General features: G+C 45.3%; 1 protein-coding gene across 1 annotated transcript in view; it reads left to right on the forward strand.

Moving 5' to 3' along the window:
• LOC133004549 (NLR family CARD domain-containing protein 3-like) overlaps nt 1-25,130 on the forward strand; it is a 28,704-nt gene extending 3,574 nt beyond the window's left edge. The window contains exons 8-10 of the mRNA XM_061074014.1: nt 19,851-21,539; nt 22,546-22,602; nt 25,118-25,130. Of these exons, the coding sequence (XP_060929997.1) occupies nt 19,851-21,539; nt 22,546-22,602; nt 25,118-25,130 (1,759 nt within the window). The remainder of the gene's footprint in view (nt 1-19,850; nt 21,540-22,545; nt 22,603-25,117) is intronic.
• The last annotated feature ends 1,014 nt before the right edge of the window (nt 25,131-26,144 follow it).

Below are 26,144 nucleotides of genomic sequence, written 5' to 3' on the forward strand. Positions count from 1 at the left end.
GTTCGTCCTGTTTTTGTTGTGAAACTCCGACGGAGACAGAAGCCGACAAACGTCCAACACTGTGACATCACCGCCATGTAAATGTGATGTCATTTCTTCTTTTTCTTTATTCTTCCATTAACTTGAGCATTGGTTACCGTGGTGACCGACTGGGACAGACAGTTGTACTAACCTCTGGTGACTGACTACAGATCCCAAGATGCAACACGGCGACGAGGACATTTTGGAGCAAGAGAAAGAACAAGGACAAAAACAGATCAAAGACAATGGGAGTTCGAAATGTCTCCTGAGCCAATCAAAAGAGGACTACATGATGATGTCACTGCATCAAGAAGTTGTCACAGCTGTTTAGTGAATGAACATTATTTTTAATTTTTCAACTTGTGTTAATCATCAAACATCACCGTCCAATCACATCGTTCCTTCTCAGTTCACTTGTCTTCTCGGATTATTATATAATTATAATCATTTTTTTATTTTTAACTTTGAATTTCTGCCGTCACCTCAAACAAACCACTGGTCAGAAATATCCAGAGTTTAAAATAAATAATGAAAATGTAAAATAAAACTGTAGAAAAAGAAAAACTGGATTCACACAAGAAGAGAAAATAAGATGCGAGAATTCAAACTTAAAGTAAGAAACAGATCTGGTCATGGGAAATAAAGAATATATAATTGTATAAATACATAATAATGGGATCAGATCTGCCCCTCGGATACTTTTACACTGTTTATTCCATTTAAATATCTGACTGCATCTACAGATAAAGTGTTAGTTCTACCCGTTCTTTGTTAATGAAACTTTTTAGAATTTTCTACATTTCCCAGAATGCCATTCAGCAGGTGTATAGATTGTCACTGGGTGGGGGGGGAGCACTTGTTGTTGCTGGTGGTTATTTCCTGGTTTGGCAGAAAGAAGAGAAACTTTTTGGATTATTGAAACGAGCTCCATCGATTTAAAGATTCTCAAAAAGAACAAAGTAAAACACGACACAAACAAAAACGTTAGCTCGTCCGACTCAGTTCAGCGGCTGCATTTGAAGACCGATTACGTAACAACGGCAAAGTATCAGGCTTCAAATCAACTGAACATCACACACATTATAAACCAAGAGGCACTAAAACTTCTCATTGCGTCCAACTTCTGCTCTGTTGCTAGGCAACATAAATAAGAGCGGGACGAGCCGGTGATGCAAATCGCAGAAAGCCTCTGTCGACCCGACGACTCGTCCGTTGTCGTCTGAGCCGCCCACGAAGACGCCTCCTCCATGGGCGGATTAGAACACAACCTCTGAAAATTCGTAAATCGTACATATTCACGTTCTCGGATCACATAAAATGTGGTCGTCCACAATGTCCGACATTTTCAAGAAGCTGAAAACAGAAATTCACAGATACGTCAAAGATCTTGGATCTGGAAAACGCGAAGGAGTCGACCAAGTCTGTGTTGTTTTAATTTCTTTTATTAATTTCCGGCAGACCAGACACAGGAAATGCACTGCTTCCTCCTGCTGGTTAAAAACATAATTTGCGGGGGAAGTGAAATCTGATCACGTGGAGAAACGTCAGGTGTGAACTGAAGAACTCACTTGTGATTGGATCACCAGACGCAAATTTGAACAGGTGTGAACATATGAGTTTTGAGTTGGTTTAGAGTTTGAGAACAATGGTATCGTCACGGTTACAGAATCAGTGATTGTTGTTGGAGACGAGCGACGGTTTGGTTTCATGTGTCTGCAGAAACAACCTTTTTGTGGTTAATTTCCTCTTCATTTGTGTTTTGATTTTACGTTTGACTTCAGAGTTTCTCACCCTTCAACTGACTGATGCCAAAATCCGACATTTGTTATTGTTTCATTCCATGTTTTCTACGATTAAATCCCGCCAGAACCTCGTTGTTGATCCACAGAGAGAAGAAACACGACACCACACGGCCGTCATCACAACATTGTGTATTTTTCTGAGCGTAAAAGTGTTTGAGCGTGACTCCTCCCTCCTGCGTGAACGCAGCTAACCCGTCTGCCGTCTGTCTGTAGAGTTTTATATTCCAGCCTCAGATGTATTTCGCTCTGCGGTGCTATTTGCTGTCTAACAACTATCTAGGAAAAACCTCCTGGTTGTGTTTGAATGTATTTGTAAATGTTTAGGTGTGTTTTTTTTTTTTTTAAGATGAGCACTCGGACCCGGGCCCAGTGAGACTGGACCGACTTGCACACACACACACACACACACACACACACACACACACACGCACACACACACACACACACGCACACACACTGAAGGACAAACTGCTGAGCACTTTGATTGGAGGATGGAGGGATGAACGGACCAATGGAGGGTTCATGGTGACACTTGATGATGCAGCCAGTGATACTGATCTAACACACCTGTACATTCACCCACTGACCTGTGGAAACAGGGATTGGTTATAGTTTGTGAATAAAGTGTTGAATGCCAAACTGAAACTTCTTCTCTTTAAACTCTGTTGAGTCCTGAAGACAAACATGTTCGTACGTCACTGAGTCTGTTGAGGTTTGGAGACGATCGACCCTAAAAACCTCCTCCGGCCTGTTTGTACCTTTACGTCTGAGTCCATCCGACCTAATGTCTATAGAGCTGCGATTCAAATATAGGAACTTTACCCAGGAATCTTTGGAGGAACTCGGGTCTAATTACATTTTTTACTGCTGATCTGGGAGGAAGTGCTTTCCCAGAGTACAGGCACCTTTGGAGTGAGACATTTAATTTCAGCCTCTATTCTAAAACACTGAAAGTAAAGTTTGATAGATGATTACTCCATTTCAATCACTACAGTGGAAATATAGTCTGGAGAAATATTTAGTTCCTTGAAGTCTCCAGGACTACGAATGTGGCTTCGACGACTAAATCTGAAGTAAACAACATGAAATATGATCGGTCCACTTAAGCATCTGGTGACAGTAACATTAACTTTCTGTAGAGGGAGCTGTAAGAAGTGATTGCTGTTGTGGAGATGTTCTGTGTTGTAAACAATGAAGTTAAAGGCGTCAGACACAAACCTTTTTATTTTTTGGAGAAATCACCAACTAGAGTAAAATCCGCTCATTAATATTCAGATCAGATGTACAGACTGAAAACAGGAAAACTCATAGATTCACTTCTGATGTATCTTTGGTTTGTAAAGTAGATGTGACTCATTTGTTAGTAACAATATTATTCGTTCACTTCCAGACGTCAGATAAACATTGTGGTTTTTCCTCTCTTTCATCTCGGTGTTTGGTCTCCACCTCCTGAAGGACAGCAGGCTCTTCAGCTGCTGAAGGATTCTCTCCAGCTGCTCTGACTGTGTCTGTTCTCGTATTTATTCTTTAGTTCAGCTGCCTGCAGTTTTCTATTTGCAGCTGAACAGTCAACTCAAAGCTAAAAGAGGCTAAAAACCTGCAGAAAGCTCCAGATCTGATCTCAGTGTGTTCACCACAGAGATTCTAACACCAGAGAGTTACAGGTTCACGGTTACTATGACAACACAATCTGGGGTTGTTTAACCTGGAAAAGCAACAGCAGGTTTCATCCACTTACTCCAGCCCCTCTCCTCCAAGCTCCGCCCCAAAACACAGGAACGCCCACTGCCTGATAGAAGATAGAAAACTACTTTTCCGTGACTCGCTCACCAACTAGTGACTGACAGCTACGCCAGCCAATCAGTTCACTCTGTTCTAATGACAACTTTATTTATTGATTCTATCGGAAGGTAATAAGGATTTATACAAATAAAAACAAATGACCAACCCTTCCTTTAATACAGATTTAAAGGTACATTATATCAGTTTTGTGTCTCTTGTTATCTAATCACAAGTCGTAACTGGAGGACGAGTTGAGATCTGATCAGTCCACATCAACGTGGTCACACTTAAAGATCGCCTGCTGACATCCTCCGTGAAAGAGGAAGTCTGAAACTTTCTAAAAGCCCAGAGAGAAATCTCAAGGTCATCAAGCTGCAGTCTGTGTTGTTCTGATTTCTTCTTCTTCTCATTTAATTCACTGCTGCCTCATGTCGGTTCAAAACAACAACTTCTGGGATAACATTAACAACTGCCCCCCCCCCACACAACGGTCAAATGATGCATCACAATGCAGCTGTATTTCTCTAGATCTATAAACCAACACTGTGACTGGAAGTGTTTGACTCCAGAGTTTCTGAGGATCATTTAAACATCATGATGAATCACATTGTACGGCTCAGTCCCAGGAGACGCTCCCAGTCAGGACTCAGTGTGAAAGATCTGGATTCATGATCCCACACCGTCCATTAGGAACTAAATACATGATCCTAAGTTTGTTATCTACATCATAACATCACAATAAAACCTGAACTGTGAACCAGTTCATGTTCATGGGTATGAACTGGACTTTGAACTGGTTTCAAGAGTGAACTGGTTCCACAGGGAGGAGGAGGAGCCTGAGAACAGGGAGGAGGAGGAGCCTGAGAACAGGGACAGGTCAGACTCCATTTTCACCTGGACGAGCAGAAGGAAGGAAAGTGAGCAGGTGAGTTTGAACACAACTTTCTGAAAGTTTTACTGTCTCACTCTCACACCTGCTGTTAACATCCGTCTGCTGATCACATGACTCTAAGTTTGTCAGTTCACACCTGGTGACAGACGTCATGTGATCGGATCCCAGAGACAGATGTGAACAGCAGGTCTGGAGGACTAATTAACAGAGTGAACTCACAGTTTAACTTTTTATCTTCATCTGTTCATCAAGTGTTTAATAACAGAGTGTGTTTTCACAATCATACGTTACAGTCACCTGAGTGAGTGTGTGTGTGTGTGTGTGTGTGTGTGTGTGTGTGTGTGTGTGTGTGTCCTTGCTGGGAATTTTTGGGTGCGTTTCTTGAACTTGTTTGTCCTGATTCCTGTGACCTCAGGAGAGAGAGAGAGAGAGAGAGAGAGAGAGAGAGAGAGAGAGAGAGAGAGAGAGAGAGAGAGAGAGAGAGAGAGAGAGAGAGAGAGAGAGAGAGTCTCTTGTCCTTCCTGAGGTTTCTGATGTGATCACTGTATTTCCTTGTATATAAAAAGTCCTGTGTACTCAAATAAATACCAGTACTACAAACTATGAAGCCCTGCATCTTATTCACAATAAAAACATTTAAAAATAAATTAATTGATTCAGTCGACACAAACGCTGCAGTGCTTTTATTTTGAAATGGGCAGGCTACAGGAAGTTTTGAAAATATTTGTGTTTGTGACGTTTTCAACAGACAAACATTAAAACTGGTGTGAAAGATCATTTCACTGAGTTCTGCTGTAAACTGAGCGCAGAACCAGAAGGAAATAGAACAGATCTTGAATATCTAGAAGAGCAGCGTGGCCTGAACCACAACTGAGCCGCAGCCGGCCCGGTGCAACATGGACGAGGACACTTCAGAGCAAGTTGGACCCTCACACACAAAGTAAGACACCTGCTACAAACATGTGAAGCTCCAAACTGAATCCTCACAGAATGAACCACTGAATGATGCGTTCTGAATAAAAACATGTTTGTTTTTGCAGAGGTCAGGACCACAGACTGAGAGCAGAGTCTCCAGGGTCCATCTGTCTGTCTCTGAAGAGTGACGTGTCCATGGAACCTCCTATATTCTTCAGTAAAGAACCTGGACCCTCACACACAAAGTAAGAGACCTGCTACTGTAGGCGTGGTGGTTTATCCTAAATATGAGATGATGAGCTGAACTCGGTTTTGTTCAATCAAGTATTTATTTAGAAAACAATGAAAGGTATGAGAAGCAAAACAACGGGCATCCATCTCACTGCCTGGAACGCTAGCAGCCCCGGACAGTCTCGAGTCGCATCGGAACACAAAACCCATCAGAACGCATCCAACAGCCGGCGTCTGTAAGATTTTATAACAGTCCCTGGTTCCTCCTCGTGTGCAGGCGTAGTCCATCCTCTTGGCTTTGGAATAAGGAAGTGACAAGCAGCCACTCCCAATGCCTTGACACAGCTGATGCTACGAGAGCCAAACTGTTGTTGTTGAAGAAAAGATATTATGTTCCTGTTATATCGGCTGTACGTTCTGTTTGTACAGACATTCCAAACAACTAAACCAAAACAACGAAACAACAATGTGACGCACATACATTCTAATTTCAAGATTAAACACTAGGAAGGAAAAGGTTATTAGTAAATCATTTGTGTGCAGGCCATTATCTGGCCCCGAACTTTATTGCATAGAGTTCAGTCAGACCCACACTAGCTACATTTTCAAACCCTAACACTACAAACATGTGAAGCTCCAAACTGAATCCTCAGAGAATGAACCAGTGAATGATGTGTTCTGAATAAAAACATGTTTGTGTTTGCAGAGGTCAGGACCACAGACTGAGAGCAGAGTCTCCAGGGTCCAGCTGTCTGTCTCTGAAGAGTGACCAGTCCATGGAACCTCCTATACTCTTCAGTAATGAACCTGGACCCTCACACACAAAGTAAGAGACCTGCTGCAAACATGTGAAGCTCCAAACTGAATCCTCACAGAATGAACCAGTGAATGATGTGTTCTGAATAAAAACATGTTTGTGTTTGCAGAGGTCAGGACCACAGACTGAGAGCAGAGTCTCCAGGGTCCAGCTGTCTGTCTCTGAAGAGTGACCAGTCCATGGAACCTCCTATACTCTTCAGTAATGAACCTGGACCCTCACACACAAAGTAAGAGACCTGCTGCAAACATGTGAAGCTCCAAACTGAATCCTCACAGAATGAACCAGTGAATGATGTGTTCTGAATAAAAACATGTTTGTGTTTGCAGAGGTCAGGACCACAGACTGAGAGCAGAGTCTCCAGGGTCCAGCTGTCTGTCTCTGAAGAGTGACCAGTCCATGGAACCTCCTATACTCTTCAGTAATGAACCTGGACCATCACACACAAAGTAAGAGACTGTTTCTACTGTGACCTGCTCTGAAGAGAATCTAGTTTCCTCTAGTGTGGCCCCTGCATTAGGACACAGCTTCATTCAAGTTGGTGACTAATCTCTCAGAATCACTCAAAGAGCTCAGACCTCAACCAAGAACCAACACGCTCCTTATGAAACCACTTTGAAATCCACTAGAGACTCATTTTGATTTGGACCTGCACCGAATTCCACACACTGGTAAACATCAGTCCTCTGAACATGTCTGTGGAAGAAACCGCCCCCCCCGATCTGGTTCACAGACCACAACCTTCCAACAAGTTTACTGGTAATCTGTCGTTTTTTATAATCCCACTAACGAACCAACCAACACACAAGCATACTGGGTGAAAACAAAACCTCCTTGACAGAAGTAATGACAACCTGTGACTGTGACATGTGAGTTATCAGGACATGTTTTAACAGGGAGAGGAAGAGGAGTCATGTTTCTGAGGAGGAGCAGTCGTCCTGCTGTGCTTCGTGTCAGGACGTCCTGAAGGATCCAGTCTCCACCAGCTGTGGACACTGGTTCTGCAGACAGTGCATCACCTCATACTGGGACCAGTCTGGTTCTTCAGGAGACTCCTCCTGTCCCCAGTGTGGAAAGAGATCCAGAACAGGAGCTGGAGCTCAGACAGCCGGTCAGAGCAGCACCGTACATGTGTCTGCTGATGTCTTCACTTCTGACATCAGCACATGTGGTTTTATTTTGTTCCTTCATACAGCATCAACATTTAACATCGTTAGAAAAGCACAAAGTTAAAAAGCTTTTATTTTCTGTAGTTTTTCTGTATCTGATGAAAACCATCAGCAGATTCTCAGATTCTCTGTCTCTGACATGTTTCTTGTCTTTCAGCAGATCGTGGTCTGCAGGAGGTTTTAGATGAACATAAGCTCAGTGTGAGGACGAGATGTGAACATGTGACTGAAGGAAGTGATGAAACAGAAAGTAGAACCCTCCTCAACAGGATCTACACTGAGCTCTACATCACAGAGGGACAGAGTGAAGAGGTTAATACTCAACATGAGGTGAGGCAGCTTGAGACGGCTTCCAAGATGAAGATCCTCCACGACACTCCCATCAGGTGCCATGACATCTTTAAAGCCTCCACTGACCAGCAGAGCAGCATCAGAGTCGTCCTGACCAACGGCGTCGCTGGCGTTGGAAAAACCTTCTCGGTGCAGAAGTTCACTCTGGACTGGGCAGAGGGTTTAGAAAACCAGGATGTGGATCTGCTGACTGTGCTTTCGTTCAGGGAGCTGAACCTGGTGAAGGACCAGCAGCACAGTCTCCTCACACTGCTCTGTGTTTTCCATCCAGCGTTACAGAAGCTCACGGCAGAGACGCTCGCTGTCTGTAAACCTTTGTTCATCTTTGACGGCCTGGATGAAAGCAGACCTTCTCTGGACTTCAACCACAGGGAGCTTGTGTCTGAGGTCACACAGAGGTCATCAGTCAACGTGCTGCTGACAAACCTCATCCGGGGGAATCTGCTTCCCTCGGCTCTCGTCTGGATAACCTCCAGACCTGCGGCGGCCAATAAGATCCCTCCAGCATGTGTTGACAGGGTCACAGAAGTACGAGGCTTCACTGAGGCCCAGAAGGAGGAGTACTTCAGGAGGAGATTCAGTGATGAAGAGCTGAGCAGCAGAATCATCTCACACATCAAGACGTCCAGGAGCCTCCACATCATGTGTCAAATCCCAGTCTTCTGCTGGATCAGTGCTACAGTTCTGGAGCACATGTTGACCACAGACCAGAGAGGAGAGCTGCCCAAGACCCTGACTGACCTGTATTCACACTTCCTGCTGGTTCAGACAAAGAGGAAGAACAACAAGTACGGTGAGGGACATGAGACGACTCCACAGCAGCTGACGGAGGCTGACAGGGATGTTCTCCTGAAGCTGGGGAGGCTGGCACTTAAACATCTTGAGGAAGGAAACATCATGTTCTACCAAGAAGACCTGGAGCGGTGTGATCTTAATGTCACAGAGGCCTCGGTGTACTCAGGAGTTTGTACTGAGATCTTCAGAAGAGAGTGTGTGATCTTCCAGAAATCAGTCTACTGCTTTGTTCATCTGAGCGTTCAGGAGTTTCTGGCTGCAGTCTACATGTTCCACTGTTACACCGAGAGGAACACAGAAGAACTCAACAACTTCTTGGGAACATGTGGGGACACAGACAGTACCTTCTCCCTGGATGACCTCCTGGAGAGAACCATGAAGAAATCCCTCACCAGTACAAATGGTCATCTGGACCTGTTTGTTCGCTTCCTTCACGGCCTCAGTCTGGAGTCCAACCAGAGAGTCTTAGGAGGCCTGCTGGGTTGGAGAGAGAACAATCCAGAGATCATCCAGAGAGTCATCAACAACCTGAAGGAGATGGAGAGTGGTAACAGTTCTCCTGACAGAAGCATCAACATCTTCCACTGTCTGACTGAGATGAACGACCACTCAGTTCATCAGCAGATGAAACAGTTCCTGACGTCAGAGAACAGATCAGAGGAGGAACTCTCTGAGATCCACTGCTCAGCTCTGGCCTACATGCTGCAGATGTCAGAGGAGGTTCTGGATGAGTTGGACCTGGAGAAGTTCAACACATCAGACCAGGGTCGACGGAGACTGATCCCAGCTGTGAGGAACTGCAGGAAGGCTCGGTGAGTGTGTGTGGGTGTGTGTGTGTGTGTGTGTGGGGGGGGGGGGCGTTGTGTGTGTGTGTTTGTGTGTGTGTGTTTGTGTGTGTGTTTGTGAGTGTGTGTGTGTGTTTGTGTGTGTGTGTGTGTGTGTGTCTGTGTTTGTGTGTGTGTGTGTTTGTGTGTGGGGGGGTTTGTGTGTGTGTGTGTGGGGAGGGTGAAGGTGTGTGTGTGTGTGTGTGTGTATGTGTTTGTGTGTGTGTGTGTTTGTGTGTATGTGTGTGTGTGTTTGTGTGTGTGTGGGGGGAGGGTTTGTGTGTGTGTATGTGTGTGTGTGTGTGTGTGTGTTTGTGTGTGTCTGTGTGTGTGTGTGTTTTTGTGTGTGTGTGTTTGTGTGTGGGGGGGAGGGTGAAGGTGTGTGTGTTTGTGTGTGTGGGGAGGGTGAAGGTGTGTGTGTGTGGGGAGGGTGAAGGTGTGTGTGTGTGTGTGTGTGTGTGTGTGTGGGGAGGGTGAAGGTGTGTGTGTGTGGGGAGGGTGAAGGTGTGTGTGGTTGTGTGTGTGTGTGTGTGTGTGGGGGGAGGGTGAAGGTGTGTGTGTGTGGGGAGGGTGAAGGTGTGTGTGTTTGTGTGTGTGTGTGTGTGGGGAGGGTGAAGGTGTGTGTGTGTGGGGAGGGTGAAGGTGTGTGTGTATGTGTGTGTGTGTGTGGGGAGGTTGAAGGTGTGTGTGTGTGTGTGTGTATACAGTATAACATGAGGTCACTGTAACCGTTGACCTTTGACCACTGAAATCTAATCAGTCAGTTCACATTGTGTCTTTGAGTCAAAATGTGAAGAAATCCCCTAAGACTTGAGATATCATGTTGAACATGTTGTGTGACCTTGACCTTTGTCCTCTGACTTCCTGAATCTAATGAGTTCCTCTGTCAGTCTGAATGAACATGTTGTGTGACCTTGACCTTTGTCCTCTGACCTCCTAAATCTCATGAGTTCCTCTGTTAGTGTGAATGAAGCTTGAACCAAATCTGAAAGGATTCTCTTGAGGAGTTTTTAACAAAGAGGGGATTTACCAGGGTGAGGGTCACATGATTAGGTTTTGTATGAATGTTGTGTTTTCTTATTTTATTCTTATAGATATTTTCTTTAATTACAGACTCAGTTGGTGTGGACTCTCAAAGACTCTCTGGGAAGTTGTGGTCTCAGCTCTGAAGTCAGACCCCTCACATCTGAGAGAACTGGATCTGAGTAACAACAAGCTGCAGGATTCAGCAGTGAAGCTGCTGTGTTCTGGACTGGAGAGTCCAAACTGTCGACTGGAGACTCTGAGGTCCTTAAATCCTTCTTCACTTTTCAGACTTTCTTTCTTATTGGGTCATTATTTATTTAACTTGTCTCAGTTCTGCTCTGCTCACTGTCCCTCAGTCATCTGTCCCTCACCCAGCCTGTCAGTCACGTCCACCTCATCAACTCCATTCACCTGCACTCACCTGCTCCTGATCACTGAGAAAGTCTCAGTAAATAACATGTGGACTGAGGCCGAGCACTCGTCCTCCTCAGGTTTTCAAAATAAGACACATTCTTATTGCAACACGTTGGACAGTTGATAAGTATAGAAACAAACAGGAAGTGACATCAGGAGCCATCCCTACTTTAAACAGTGTTTAATTATACAAACCTGCTCAGTGACCAACACACAGAGAAGAAGCTGATGAATGAAACAATGGTCCAACATGTCTGATCTGATAATTATCTTCAGGTCACAGACTGGACTGAGGTCAGCAGCATGTTGAGAGTCTGTGTTGACATGATGACGATCCACAACAAAAGGAGGACACATTCTAATATTCATATTTCTTTATCCAGGTTGAGGAGCTGCTATCTGTCAGAGATCATCTGGTCTTCTCTGGCTTCAGCTCTGAGGTCAAACCCCTCTCATCTGAGAGAACTGGATCTGAGTGACAACATCACCCTGCAGGACTCAGGAGTGAAGGAGCTGTGTGGTTTTCTACAGAGTCCAACCTGTCGACTGGAGACTCTGAGGTCAGTTCACTGACTGACTTCTGTAGATCTCATATCTATAAAACAGCATTTATACACAATTTGTCTCATTTATTTAGAATTTAACATAATAACTCTTCATACATAATGTGTATCCATTCTTTAAGTAATCTGTGACATTTTAAATATTCATCTACTTGTTAAACACTGAGTTTAGTTCTGGATTTCCTAAACTGATCTGCAGGACAGAGACCGGGTCCAAATAATCTATTTGTACTGAATCAGGACTCGTTTTTAGTCCAACATGTCTGATTTCATAATTATCTTCCATGTTATGAATCTGTGCTGACATGAATTTGTGTCTGTTATTTTCTGTTTTATTCTGTATCCAGGTTGTTTCGCTGCAGACTGACAGAGATCAGCTGTTCTTCTCTGGCTTCAGCTCTGAGGTCAAACCCCTCTCATCTGAGAGAACTGGATATGAGAGACAACAACCTGCAGGCCTCAGGAGTGAAGGAGCTGCTTGATCTACAGCAGAGTCCAACCTGTCGACTGGAGACTCTGAGGTCAGTAGATGGTTGGAGTCAGTCCACGCTGCTTTCATCAGTATTTTACTAAACACAGTCAGTATCACAGATCCAGGGTCTGTGCTACCAAGCAGGATTTGTGGTTATCAGGTTAACTTCAGGTTTAGTTTTTTCAGTCATACGAAGCTCGTCCACTTCTTAACGAGGTAAATCACCATGGTAACTTCTGATGAACGGCTAACCTGCTGCAGGTTAAGTTGGAGATCAACCCGTATCAAAGCTCCGCCCACTGACCACAGTGACTCTCCACTGTTGTGTGGTGCACACTCTCCTTAAAAGGACGGATAAGGGAAGTTTAAATCAACGTCTGGTTGGTTCAGTTGATCTCTAACTCACCCAGAACATCTCAATGTCTCCAGACTCATCCTGTCCCCAAAACACCAGATGACCTCAGTCAGCTTCCTGGAGACAGGTCCATGTTTGTGTCCTCAGAGACAGTGAGACAGTGTGTGTCCTCAGAGACAGTGAGACAGTGTGCGTCCTCAGAGACAGTGAGACAGTGTGTGTCCTCAGAGTCAGTGAGACAGTGTGTGTCCTCAGAGACAATGAGACAGTGTGTGTCCTCAGAGACAGTGAGACAGTGTGTGTCCTCAGAGTCAGTGAGACAGTGTGTGTCCTCAGAGTCAGTGAGACAGTGTGTGTCCTCAGAGACAGTGAGACAGTGTGTGTCCTCAGAGACAGTGTGTGTCCTCAGAGTCAGTGAGACAGTGTGTGTCCTCAGAGACAATGAGACAGTGTGTGTCCTCAGAGACAGTGAGACAGTGTGTGTCCTCAGAGTCAGTGAGACAGTGTGTGTCCTCAGAGACAGTGAGACAGTGTGCGTCCTCAGAGACAGTGAGACAGTGTGTGTCCTCAGAGACAGTGTGTGTCCTCAGAGTCAGTGAGACAGTGTGTGTCCTCAGAGACAATGAGACAGTGTGTGTCCTCAGAGTCAGTGAGACAGTGTGTGTCCTCAGAGTCAGTGAGTCAGTGTGTGTCCTCAGAGACAGTGAGAAAGTGTGTGTCCTCAGAGTCAGTGAGACAGTGTGTTTCCTCAGAGTCAGTGAGACAGTGTGTGTCCTCAGAGACAGTGAGACAGTGTGCGTCCTCAGAGACAGTGCGACAGTGTGTGTCCTCAGAAACAGTGTGTGTCCTCAGAGTCAGTGAGACAGTGTGTGTCCTCAGAGACAATGAGACAGTGTGTGTCCTCAGAGACAGTGAGACAGTGTGTGTCCTCAGAGTCAGTGAGACAGTGTGTGTCCTCAGAGTCAGTGAGACAGTGTGTGTCCTCAGAGACAGTGAGACAGTGTGTGTCCTCAGAGTCAGTGAGACAGTGTGTGTCTTCTTGTCTTCCACTCGTCTTGTTAGTAAACAACAGATTCAGATCTCGTGGCCTCGAGTTATTTATCTCGTTCACACACGTTATTATGTCGTGGTCACATAATGTATTTTAACCAGAAGCCACCAGGGGGCGCTGTAACTTACACAAGCTGGACCACAGCTGACAGCCTCACACGAGGGACAGAGACGCTGTCTTCTTCATCTGATCTGAGACAGTTTGTCCTCTCACTTCATCAGTGAAGAACTGATCAGGTGGATCTTTGTCACAGCTCTGAGATCAGTGGGACTGAAGCCTCTCCTCATCACCATGGTAACCAGGAGCTCTTTATACAGAGCAGAACTTCTGCTGAGGTCCATCTGTCTCATCTGGTCCCAGTTTGTCAGAAGCAGATGTTCATCAACACACAGTGAAACATGTCTTCACCTGTAACAGCAGTAAATCCACCTCTCAGGTGTCCACTCTGCACTTTGACATGCAGAGGACACACACTGAGCTCTTAGCGTGTTCATTCCAACACGTGAACATGAAGCAGAGAGGAAGCTGCTCCACCTCTGAACAGGACTGAAGTCCCTGCTGCTCTTTCTACTGGATGAGCTGCATCACTGACTCACAGCTGATGAAGTGAGTCTCTGTGACAATGATGTCTTCTTCTCTCAACAGGTGGTGGGGGTCTGAGTGGAGCTATGAGTTTTGAGGACAGTTTGTGTGGACGGAGGCTGAGCTGTGTCCTGAGGATCCAGAGGCTGAAGCAGCAGCAGCTTGTGTGTAGTCTCCAATCTACACAACCCCTAATCTGCATGTGTTTGTGAGATGAAGCCGGAGCACCTGGAGAAAACACGTGGAGAACATGCAGACTCCACACAGGAAGACCCATCTGAACCGGATTCAAACCAGCAACCTTCCTGCACCGATTGTGTTTATTCACATGAAGAATGTGTTTATTGAAATGACACAACACAAGCAGAATATATAAACCCTCTATAAACACCACAAGGCCGTCATCACAACATTGTGTATTTTTCTAAGTGTAAAAGTGTTTGAGCGTGACTCCTCCCTCCTGCGTGAACGCAGCTAACCCGTCTGCCGTCTGTCTGTAGAGTTTTATATTCCAGCCTCAGATGTATTTCGCTCTGCGGTGCTATTTGCTGTCTAACAACTATCTAGGAAAAACCTCCTGGTTGTGTTTGAATGTATTTGTAAATGTTTAGGTGTGTTTTTTTTTTTTTTTAAGATGAGCACTCGGACCCGGGTACAGTGAGACTGGACCGACTTGCACACACACACACACACACACACACACACACACACACACACACGCACACACACTGAAGGACAAACTGCTGAGCACTTTGATTGGAGGATGGAGGGATGAACGGACCAATGGAGGGTTCATGGTGACACTTGATGATGCAGCCAGTGATACTGATCTAACACACCTGTACATTCACCCACTGACCTGTGGAAACAGGGATTGGTTATAGTTTGTGAATAAAGTGTTGAATGCCAAACTGAACCTTCTTCTCTTTAAACTCTGTTGAGTCCTGAAGTCAAACGTGTTCGTACGTCACTGCGTCTGTTGAGGTTTGGAGACAATCGACCCTAAAAACCTCCTCCGGCCTGTTTCTACCTTTACGTCTGAGTCCATCCGACCTTATGTCTATAGAGCTGAGATTCAAATATAGGAACTTTACCCAGGAATCTTTGGAGGAACTCGGGTCTTATTACATTTTTTACTGCTGATCTGGGGGAAGTGCTTTCCCAGAGTACAGGCACCTTTGGAGTGAGACATTTAATTTCAGCCTCTATTCTAAAACACTGAAAGTAAAGTTTGATAGATGATTACTCCATTTCAATCACTACAGTGGAAATATAGTCTGGAGAAATATTTAGTTCCTTGAAGTCTCCAGGACTACGAATGTGGCTTCACCGACTAAATCTGAAGTAAACAACATGAAATATGATCGGTCCACTTAAGCATCTGATGACAGTAACATTAACTTTCTGTAGAGGGAGCTGTAAGAAGTGATTGCTGTTGTGGAGATGTTCTGTGTTGTAGACAATGAAGTTAAAGGCGTCAGACACAAACCTTTTTATTTTTTGGAGAAATCACCAACTAGAGTAAAATCCGCTCATTAATATTCAGATCAGATGTACAGACTGAAAACAGGAAAACTCATAGATTCACTTCTGATGTATCTTTGGTTTGTAAAGTAGATGTGACTCATTTGTTAGTAACAATATTATTCGTTCACTTCCAGACGTCAGATAAACATTGTGGTTTTTCCTCTCTTTCATCTCGGTGTTTGGTCTCCGCCTCCTGAAGGACAGCAGGCTCTTCAGCTGCTGAAGGATTCTCTCCAGCTGCTCTGACTGTGTCTGTTCTCGTATTTATTCTTTAGTTCAGCTGCCTGCAGTTTTCTATTTGCAGCTGAACAGTCAACTCAAAGCTAAAAGAGGCTAAAAACCTGCAGAAAGCTCCAGATCTGATCTCAGTGTGTTCACCACAGAGATTCTAACACCAGAGAGTTACAGGTTCACGGTTACTATGACAACACAATCTGGGGTTGTTTAACCTGGAAAAGCAACAGCAGGTTTCACCGACTTACTCCAGCCCCTCTCCTCCAAGCTCCGCCCCAAAACACAGGAACGCCCACTGCCTGATAGAAGATAGAAAACTACTTTTCCGTGACTCGCTCACCAACTAGTGACTGACAGCTACGCCAGCCAATCAGTTCACTCTGTTCTAATGACAACTTTATTTATTGATTCTATCGGAAGGTAATAAGGATTTATACAAATAAAAACAAATGACCAACCCTTCCTTTAATACAGATTTAAAGGTACATTATATCAGTTTTGTGTCTCTTGTTATCTAATCACAAGTCGTAACTGGAGGACGAGTTGAGATCTGATCAGTCCACATCAACGTGGTCACACTTAAAGATCGCCTGCTGACATCCTCCGTGAAAGAGGAAGTCTGAAACTTTCTAAAAGCCCAGAGAGAAATCTCAAGCTGCAGTCTGTGTTGTTCTGATTTCTTCTTCTTCTCATTTAATTCACTGCTGCCTCATGTCGGTTCAAAACAACAACTTCTGGGATAACATTAACAACTGCCCCCCCCACAACGGTCAAATGATGCATCACAATGCAGCTGTATGTCTCTAGATCTATAAACCAACACTGTGACTGGAAGTGTTTGACTCCAGAGTTTCTGAGGCTCATTTAAACATCATGATGAATCACATTGTACGGCTCAGTCCCAGGAGACGCTCCCAGTCAGGACTCAGTGTGAAAGATCTGGATTCAGGATCCCACACCGTCCATTAGTAACTAAATACATGATCCTAAGTTTGTTATCTACATCATAACATCACAATAAAACATGAACTGTGAACCAGTTCATGTTCATGGGTATGAACTGGACTTTGAACTGGTTTCAAGAGTGAACTGGTTCCACAGGGAGGAGGAGGAGCCTGAGAACAGGGAGGAGGAGGAGCCTGAGAACAGGGAGCGGTCAGACTCCATTTTCACCTGGACGAGCAGAAGGAAGGAAAGTGAGCAGGTGAGTTTGAACACAACTTTCTGAAAGTTTTCCTGTCTCACTCTCACACCTGCTGTTAACATCCGTCTGCTGATCACATGACTCTAAGTTTGTCAGTTCACACCTGGTGACAGACGTCATGTGATCGGATCCCAGAGACAGATGTGAACAGCAGGTCTGAAACAAAGAGCCTTCAAAGGACTAATTAACAGAGTGAACTCACAGTTTCACTTTTTATCTTCATCTGTTCATCAAGTGTTTAATAACAGAGCGTGTTTTCACAATCATACGTTACAGTCACCTGAGTGTGTGTGTGTGTGTGTGTGTGTCCTTGCTGGGAATTTTTGGGTGCGTTTCTTGAACTTGTTTGTCCTGATTCCTGTGAGCTCAGGAAAAAAGGAAGTGACGCAATTCCCTAGTACGTCGAGAGAGAGAGAGAGAGAGAGAGAGAGAGAGAGAGAGAGAGAGAGAGAGAGAGAGAGAGAGAGAGAGAGAGAGAGAGAGAGAGAGAGAGAGAGAGAGAGAGAGAGAGAGAGAGAGAGAGAGAGAGAGAGAGAGAGAGAGAGAGAGAGAGAGAGAGAGAGAGAGAGAGAGAGAGAGAGAGACTCTTGTCCTTCCTGAGGTTTCTGATGTGATCACTGTATTTCCTTGAAAATAATAAATTAATAAAATAAAATAAATTAATTGATTCAGTCGACACAAACGCTGCAGTGCTTTTATTTTGAAATGGGCAGGCTACAGGAAGTTTTGCAAATATTTGTGTTTGTGACGTTTTCAACAGACAAACATTAAAACTGGTGTGAAAGATCATTTCACTGAGTTCTGCTGTAAACTGAGCGCAGAACCAGAAGGAAATAGAACAGATCTTGAATATCTAGAAGAGCAGCGTGGCCTGAACCACAACTGAGCCGCAGCCGGCCCGGTGCAACATGGACGAGGACACTTCAGAGCAAGTTGGACCCTCACACACAAAGTAAGAGACCTGCTGCAAACATGTGAAGCTCCAAACTGAATCCTCACAGAATGAACCAGTGAATGATGTGTTCTGAATAAAAACATGTTTGTGTTTGCAGAGGTCAGGACCACAGACTGAGAGCAGAGTCTCCAGGGTCCAGCTGTCTGTCTCTGAAGAGTGACCAGTCCATGGAACCTCCTATACTCTTCAGTAATGAACCTGGACCCTCACACACAAAGTAAGAGACCTGCTGCAAACATGTGAAGCTCCAAACTGAATCCTCACAGAATGAACCAGTGAATGATGTGTTCTGAATAAAAACATGTTTGTGTTTGCAGAGGTCAGGACCACAGACTGAGAGCAGAGTCTCCAGGGTCCAGCTGTCTGTCTCTGAAGAGTGACCAGTCCATGGAACCTCCTATACTCTTCAGTAATGAACCTGGACCCTCACACACAAAGTAAGAGACCTGCTGCAAACATGTGAAGCTCCAAACTGAATCCTCACAGAATGAACCAGTGAATGATGTGTTCTGAATAAAAACATGTTTGTGTTTGCAGAGGTCAGGACCACAGACTGAGAGCAGAGTCTCCAGGGTCCAGCTGTCTGTCTCTGAAGAGTGACCAGTCCATGGAACCTCCTATACTCTTCAGTAATGAACCTGGACCCTCACACACAAAGTAAGAGACCTGCTGCAAACATGTGAAGCTCCAAACTGAATCCTCACAGAATGAACCAGTGAATGATGTGTTCTGAATAAAAACATGTTTGTGTTTGCAGAGGTCAGGACCACAGACTGAGAGCAGAGTCTCCAGGGTCCAGCTGTCTGTCTCTGAAGAGTCACATGTCCATGGAACCTCCTATACTCTTCAGTAATGAACCTGGACCCTCACACACAAAGTAAGAGACTGTTTCTACTGTGACCTGCTCTGAAGAGAATCTAGTTTCCTCTAGTGTGGCCCCTGCATTAGGACACAGCTTCATTCAAGTTGGTGACTAATCTCTCAGAATCACTCAAAGAGCTCAGACCTCCACCAAGAACCAACACGCTCCTTATGAAACCACTTTGAAATCCACTAGAGACTCATTTTGATTTGGACCTGCACCAAATTCGACACACTGGTAAACATCAGTCCTCTGAACATGTCTGTGGAAGAAACCGCCCCCCCCCGATCTGGTTCACAGACCACAACCTTCCAACAAGTTTACTGGTAATCTGTCGTTTTTTATAATCCCACTGACGAAGCAACCAACACACAAACATACTGGGTGAAAACAAAACCTCCTTGACAGAAGTAATGACAACCTGTGACTGTGACATGTGAGTTATCAGGACATGTTTTCACAGGGAGAGGAAGAGGAGTCATGTTTCTGAGGAGGAGCAGTCGTCCTGCTGTGCTTCGTGTCAGGACGTCCTGAAGGATCTAGTCTCCACCAGCTGTGGACACTGGTTCTGCAGACAGTGCATCACCTCATACTGGGACCAGTCTGGTTCTTCAGGAGACTTCTCCTGTCCCCAGTGTGGACAAAGATCCAGAACAGGAGCTGGAGCTCAGACAGCCGGTCAGAGCAGCACTGTACATGTGTCTGCTGATGTCTTCACTTCTGACATCAGCACATGTGGTTTTATTTTGTTCCTTCATACAGCATCAACATTTAACATTGTTAGAAAAGCACAAAGTTAAAAAGCTTTTATTTTCTGTAGTTTTTCTGTATCTGATGAAAACAATCAGCAGATTCTCAGATTCTCTGTTTCTGACATTGTTTCTTGTCTTTCAGCAGATCGTGGTCTGCAGGAGGTTTTAGATGAACATCAGCTCGGTGTGAGGAGGAGATGTGAACATGTGACAGAAGGAAGTGATGAAACAGGAAGTAGAACCCTCCTCAACAGGATCTACACTGACCTCTACATCACAAAGGGACAGAGTGAAGAGGTTAATACTCAACATGAGGTGAGGCAGCTTGAGACGGCTTCCAAGAAGAAGATCCTCCACGACACTCCCATCAAGTGCCACGACATCTTTAAAGCCTCCACTGACCAGCAGAGACGCATCAGAGTCGTCCTGACCAACGGCGTCGCTGGCGTTGGAAAAACCTTCTTGGTGCAGAAGTTCACTCTGGACTGGGCAGAGGGTTTAGAAAACCAGGATGTGGATCTGCTGACTGTGCTTTCGTTCAGGGAGCTGAACCTGGTGAAGGACCAGCAGCACAGTCTCCTCACGCTGCTCCGTGTTTTCCATCCAGCGTTACAGAAGCTCACGGCAGAGACGCTCGCTGTCTGTAAACCTTTGTTCATCTTTGACGGCCTGGATGAAAGCAGACCTTCTCTGGACTTCAACCACAGGGAGCTTGTGTCTGAGGTCACACAGAGGTCATCAGTCAACGTGCTGCTGACAAACCTCATCCGGGGGAATCTGCTTCCCTCGGCTCTCGTCTGGATAACCTCCAGACCTGCGGCGGCCAATCAGATCCCTCCTGCATGTGTTGACAGGGTCACAGAAGTACGAGGCTTCACTGACGCCCAGAAGGAGGAGTACTTCAGGAGGAGATTCAGTGATGAAGAGCTGAGCAGCAGAATCATCTCACACATCAAGACGGCCAGGAGCCTCCACATCATGTGTCAAATCCCAGTCTTCTGCTGGATCAGTGCTACAGTTCTGGAGCACATGTTGACCACAGACCAGAGAGGAGAACTGCCCAAGACCCTGACTGACCTGTACTCACACTTCCTGCTGGTTCAGACAAAGAGGAAGAACAACAAGTATGGTGAAGGACATGAGACGAGTCCACAGCAGAAAACGGAGGCTGACAGGGACGTTCTCCTGAAGCTGGGGAGGCTGGCACTTAAACATCTGGAGGAAGGAAACATCATGTTCTACCAAGAAGACCTGGAGCGGTGTGGTCTTAATGTCACAGAGGCCTCGGTGTACTCAGGAGTTTGTACTGAGATCTTCAGAAGAGAGTGTGTGGTCTTCCAGAAATCAGTCTACTGCTTTGTTCATCTGAGCGTTCAGGAGTTTCTGGCTGCAGTCTACATGTTCCACTGTTACACCGAGAGGAACACAGAAGAACTCAAGAACTTCTTGGGAACAGATGAGGACATAGACAGTACCTTCTCCCTGGATGACCTCCTGAAGAGCACCATGTATAAATCCCTCACCAGTACAAATGGTCATCTGGACCTGTTTGTTCGCTTCCTTCACGGCCTCAGTCTGGAGTCCAACCAGAGAGTCTTAGGAGGCCTGCTGGGTCGGACAGAGAACAATCCAGAGATCATCCAGAGAGTCATCAACAACCTGAAGGAGATGGAGAGTGGTGGCATTTCTCCTGACAGAAGCATCAACATCTTCCACTGTCTGACTGAGATGAACGACCACTCAGTTCATCAGCAGATGCAACAGTTCCTGACGTCAGAGAACAGATCAAAGGAGAAACTCTCTGAGATCCACTGCTCAGCTCTGGCCTACATGCTGCAGATGTCAGAGGAGGTTCTGGATGAGTTGGACCTGGAGAAGTTCAACACATCAGAACAGGGTCGACTGAGACTGATCCCAGCTGTGAGGAACTGCAGGAAGGCTCGGTGAGTGTGTGTGTGTGTGTGTGTGTGTGTGGCAGGGGGGGGGGGATGTGTGTGTGTGTGTGTGTGCGTGTGTGTGTGTGTTTGTGGTGTGTGTGTGGGGGGGAGGGTGTGTGTGTGTGGTGTGTGTGTGTGTGGGTGTGTGTCTGTGTGGGTGTGGTTGTGGGTTTGTGTGCGTGTGTGTGTGTGTAAGTGTGTGTGTCTGTGTTTGTGTGTGTGTGTGTGTATGCTTGTTGTGTGTGTGTGTGTATGTGTGTGTGTCTGTTTGTGTGTGTGTGTGTGTATGCTTGTTGTGTGTGTGTGTGTGTTTGTGTGTGTGTGTGTGTCTGTGTGTGTGTGTGTGTATGTGTGTTGTGTGTGTGTGTGTGTGTTTGTGTGTGTGTGGTATGTGCGTGTGTGTGTGTGTGTGTGTGCGTGTGTGTTTGTGTGTCTGGTGTGTGTGTGTGTGTGTGCCTGGTGGGTTAGGGCGTGTGTGTGTGTCTGTGTGTGTGTGTGTGTCTGTGTGTGTATGTGTGTGTGTGTGGGTGTGTGTCTGTGTGTGTGTGTGGGTGTGTGTGTGTGTGGGGTGGGGGTGTGTGTCTGTGGGTGTGTGGGTGTCTTTGTGTGTGTGTGTGTGTGTGTGTGTGTGGGTGTGTGTGTGTTAGTGTCTCTGTGTGTGTGTGTGTGTGTGTGGGTGTGTGTCTGTGTGTGTGTGTGTGTGTGTGTGTGTGTGTGTGTGTGTGTGTGTGTGTGTGTGTGTGTGTGGGTGTGTGGGTGTCTTTGTGTGTGTGTGTGTGGGGGGGGGTGGGGGGGTGGGTGTGTGTGTGTGGGTATTTGTGGGTATGTGTGTGTGTCTCATGAGCTCCTCTGTTAGTCTGAATGAAGCTTGAACCAAATCTGAAAGGATTCTCTTGAGGAGTTTTTAACAAAGAGGGGATTTACCAGGGTGAGGGTCACATGATCACGTTTTGTATGATTGTTGTGTTTTCTGATTTAATTCTCACAGATTTGATATTTTCTTTAATTACAGACTCGGTGGTTGTGGACTCTCAGAGACTCACTATGAAGTCGTGGTCTCAGCTCTGAAGTCAGACCCCTCACATCTGAGAGAACTGGATCTGAGTTACAACGACCTGTGGGATTCAGCAGTGAAGCTGTGGTCTGGACTGGAGAGTCCAAACTGTCGACTGGAGACTCTGAGGTCCTTAAATCCTTCTTCACTTTTCAGACTTTCTTTCTTATTGGGTCATTATTTATTTAAATTGTCTCAGTTCTGCTCTGCTCACTGTCCCTCACTCATCTGTCCCTCACCCAGCCTGTCAGTCACGTCCACCTCATCAACTCCATTCACCTGCACTCACCTGCTCCTGATCACTAAGAAAGTGTCAGTAAATAACATGTGGACTGAGGCCGAGCACTCGTCCTCCTCAGGTTTTCAAAATAAGACACATTCTTATTGAAACACGTGGGACAGTTGATAAGTATAGAAACAAACAGGAAGTGACATCAGGAGCCGTCCCTACTTTAAACAGTGTTTAATTACACAAACCTGCTCAGTGACCAACACACAGAGAAGAAGCTGATGAATGAAACAATGGTCCAACATGTCTGATCTGATATTTATCTTCAGGTCACAGACTGGACTGAGGTCAGCAGCATGTTGAGACTCTGTGTTGACATGATGACGATCCACAACAACAGGAGGACACATTCTAATATTCATATTTCTTTATCCAGGTTGAGGAGCTGCTATCTGTCAGAGATCATCTGGTCTTCTCTGGCTTCAGCTCTGAGGTCAAACCCCTCTCATCTGAGAGAACTGGATCTGAGTGACAACATCACCCTGCAGGACTCAGGAGTGAAGGAGCTGTGTGGTTTTCTACAGAGTCCAACCTGTCGACTGGAGACTCTGAGGTCAGTTCACTGACTGACTTTTGTAGATCTCATATCTATAAACAGCATTTATACACAATTTATCTAATTTAATTCAAATTTTACATAATTCCTCTTCATACATACGTTGAAATCGTTAATTAATAAATCTGTGACATTTTAAATATTCAGCTACTTGTTAAAACACTGAGTTTAGTTCTGGATATCCTAAACTGATCTGCAGGACAGAGACCGGGTCCAAATAATCTATTTGTACTGAATCAGGACTCGTTTTTAGTCCAACATGTCTGATTTCATATTTATCTTCCGTGTTATGAATCTGTGCTGACATGAATATGTGTCTGTTATTTTCACACATCAACTCAGTTTAATTCAAAGTTTTATTCTTTATCCAGGTTGATTCTCTGTGGACTGTCAGAGATCAGCTGTTCTTCGCTGGCTTCAGCTCTGAGGTCAAACCCCTCTCATCTGAGAGAACTGGATCTGAGTAACAACTACCTGCAGGACTCAGCAGTGAAGGAGCTGCTTGATCTACAGCAGAGTCCAACCTGTCGACTGGAGACTCTGAGGTGAGTAGATGGTTGGAGTCAGTCCACGCTGCTTTCATCAGTATTTTACTAAACACAGTCAGTATCATAGATCCAGGGTCTGTGCTACCAAGCAGGATTTGTGGTTATCAGGTTAACTTCAGGTTTAGTTTATTCAGTCCTACGAAGCTCGTCCACTTCTTCACGAGGTAAATCACCATGGTAACTTCTGATGAACGACTAACCTGCTCCAGGTTAAGTTGGAGATCAACCCGTATCAAAGCTCCGCCCACTGACCACAGTGACTCTACACTGTTGTGTGGTGCACACTCTCCTTAAAGGGACGGATAAGGGAAGTTTAAATCAACGTCTGGTTGGTTCAGTTGATCTCTAACTCACCCAGAACATCTCAATGTCTCCAGACTCATCCTGTCCCCAAAACACCAGATGACCTCAGTGAGCTTCCTGGAGACAGGTCCATGTGTGTCCTCAGAGACAGTGTGTGTCCTCAGAGACAGAATCTTCTTCTCTTCCACTCGTCTTGTTAGTAAACAACAGATTCAGATCTCGTGGCCTCAAGTTATTTGTCTCGTTCACACACGTTATTATGTCGTGGTCACATAATGTATTTTTACCAGATGCCACCAGGGGGCGCTGTAACTTACACAAGCTGGACCACAGCTGACAGCCTCACACGAGGGACAGAGACGGTGTCGTCTTCATCTGATCTGAGACAGTTTGTTCTCTCACTTCATCAGTGAAGAACTGATCAGGTGGATCTTTGTCACAGCTCTGAGATCAGTGGGACTGAAGCCTCTCCTCATCACCATGGTAACCAGGAGCTCTTTATACAGAGCAGAAGCTCTGCTGAGGTCCATCTGTCTCATCTGGTCCCAGTTTGTCAGAAGCAGATGTTCATCAACACACAGTGAAACATGTCTTCACCTGTAACAGCAGTAAATCCACCTCTCAGGTGTCCACTCTGCACTTTGACATGCAGAGGACACACACTGAGCTCTTAGCGTGTTCATTCCAACATGTGAACATGAAGCAGAGAGGAAGCTGCTCCACCTCTGAACAGGACTGAAGTCCCTGCTGCTCTTTCTACTGGATGTGCTGCATCACTGACTCACAGCTGATGAAGTGAGTCTCTGGGACACTGATGTCTTCTTCTCTCAACAGGTACAGGTCTTAGTGGAGCTCAGAGTTGAAGAGGACAGTGTGTGTGGACGGAGGCTGAGCTGTGTCCTGAGGATCCAGAGGCTGAAGCAGCAGCAGCTTGTGTGTAGTCTCCAATCTACACAACCCCTAATCTGCATGTGTTTGTGAGATGAAGCCGGAGCACCTGGAGAAAACACGTGGAGAACATGCAGACTCCACACAGGAAGACCCATCTGAACCGGATTCAAACCAGCAACCTTCCTGCCCCGATTGTGTTTATTCACATGAAGAATGTGTTTATTGAAATGACACAACACAAGCAGAATATATAAACCCTCTATAAAGAGTCACATACAGTGTGTTTAAGTTTGTCTTTGTTATTGTCCACCTTTGTCCCTCAGTATGTCTCCATGTGTGTAGAACCACATTCTGTGTAGATGTTTGTTTATGATCTTAAAGTTCCTGGATTCATGTCACAAATTGATTTAGTTCGACACAAAGTTAAACACATTGAAATCACTTTGAGTTTAAAATCAGAGTTTTGTCTTTGACAAAAAAAATCAAAACTCTGGACTTAATAATGGGATGTTTTCATTTCTGCATCAGGTGCAGAGCGGTGGTGGCTTTCCTAATTTTGACCCACAGGTGGCGCTGCAGTATAACAGCAGCACATCCCAGTCAAAGCCTTTTAGCATGCTGGGAAATAATTGATGATGGGAGGTTCGCAGCAGAGACAAGGGACAGAACGTGTCTGACTTGAAATGTTCACGTCTCTCCGTCGTGTTGACTGTCGACATTAAATGAACCTTCTAATGTCAGTGATTTGGTGATGTCAGTAAAAAACCTGAGAGGAAACTTGATAATAGTTTATATTGATGTGGATCAGAAGCTGTTATACTGATGCATTGACTCGTTTCAGACACAGGGTGGCAGTATAGCTCTGTAAACTCCAACGGCCCAGAGAAACCACAGTAGAAGTAGAAACCATCATCATGTCAAGTTCCTCTCTGATTTTTGACTTATGAACTTGTTCTTATATATACTCGAA

Source organism: Limanda limanda, chromosome 7, assembly GCF_963576545.1.
Source record: "Limanda limanda chromosome 7, fLimLim1.1, whole genome shotgun sequence".
Taxonomy (NCBI): domain Eukaryota; kingdom Metazoa; phylum Chordata; class Actinopteri; order Pleuronectiformes; family Pleuronectidae; genus Limanda; species Limanda limanda.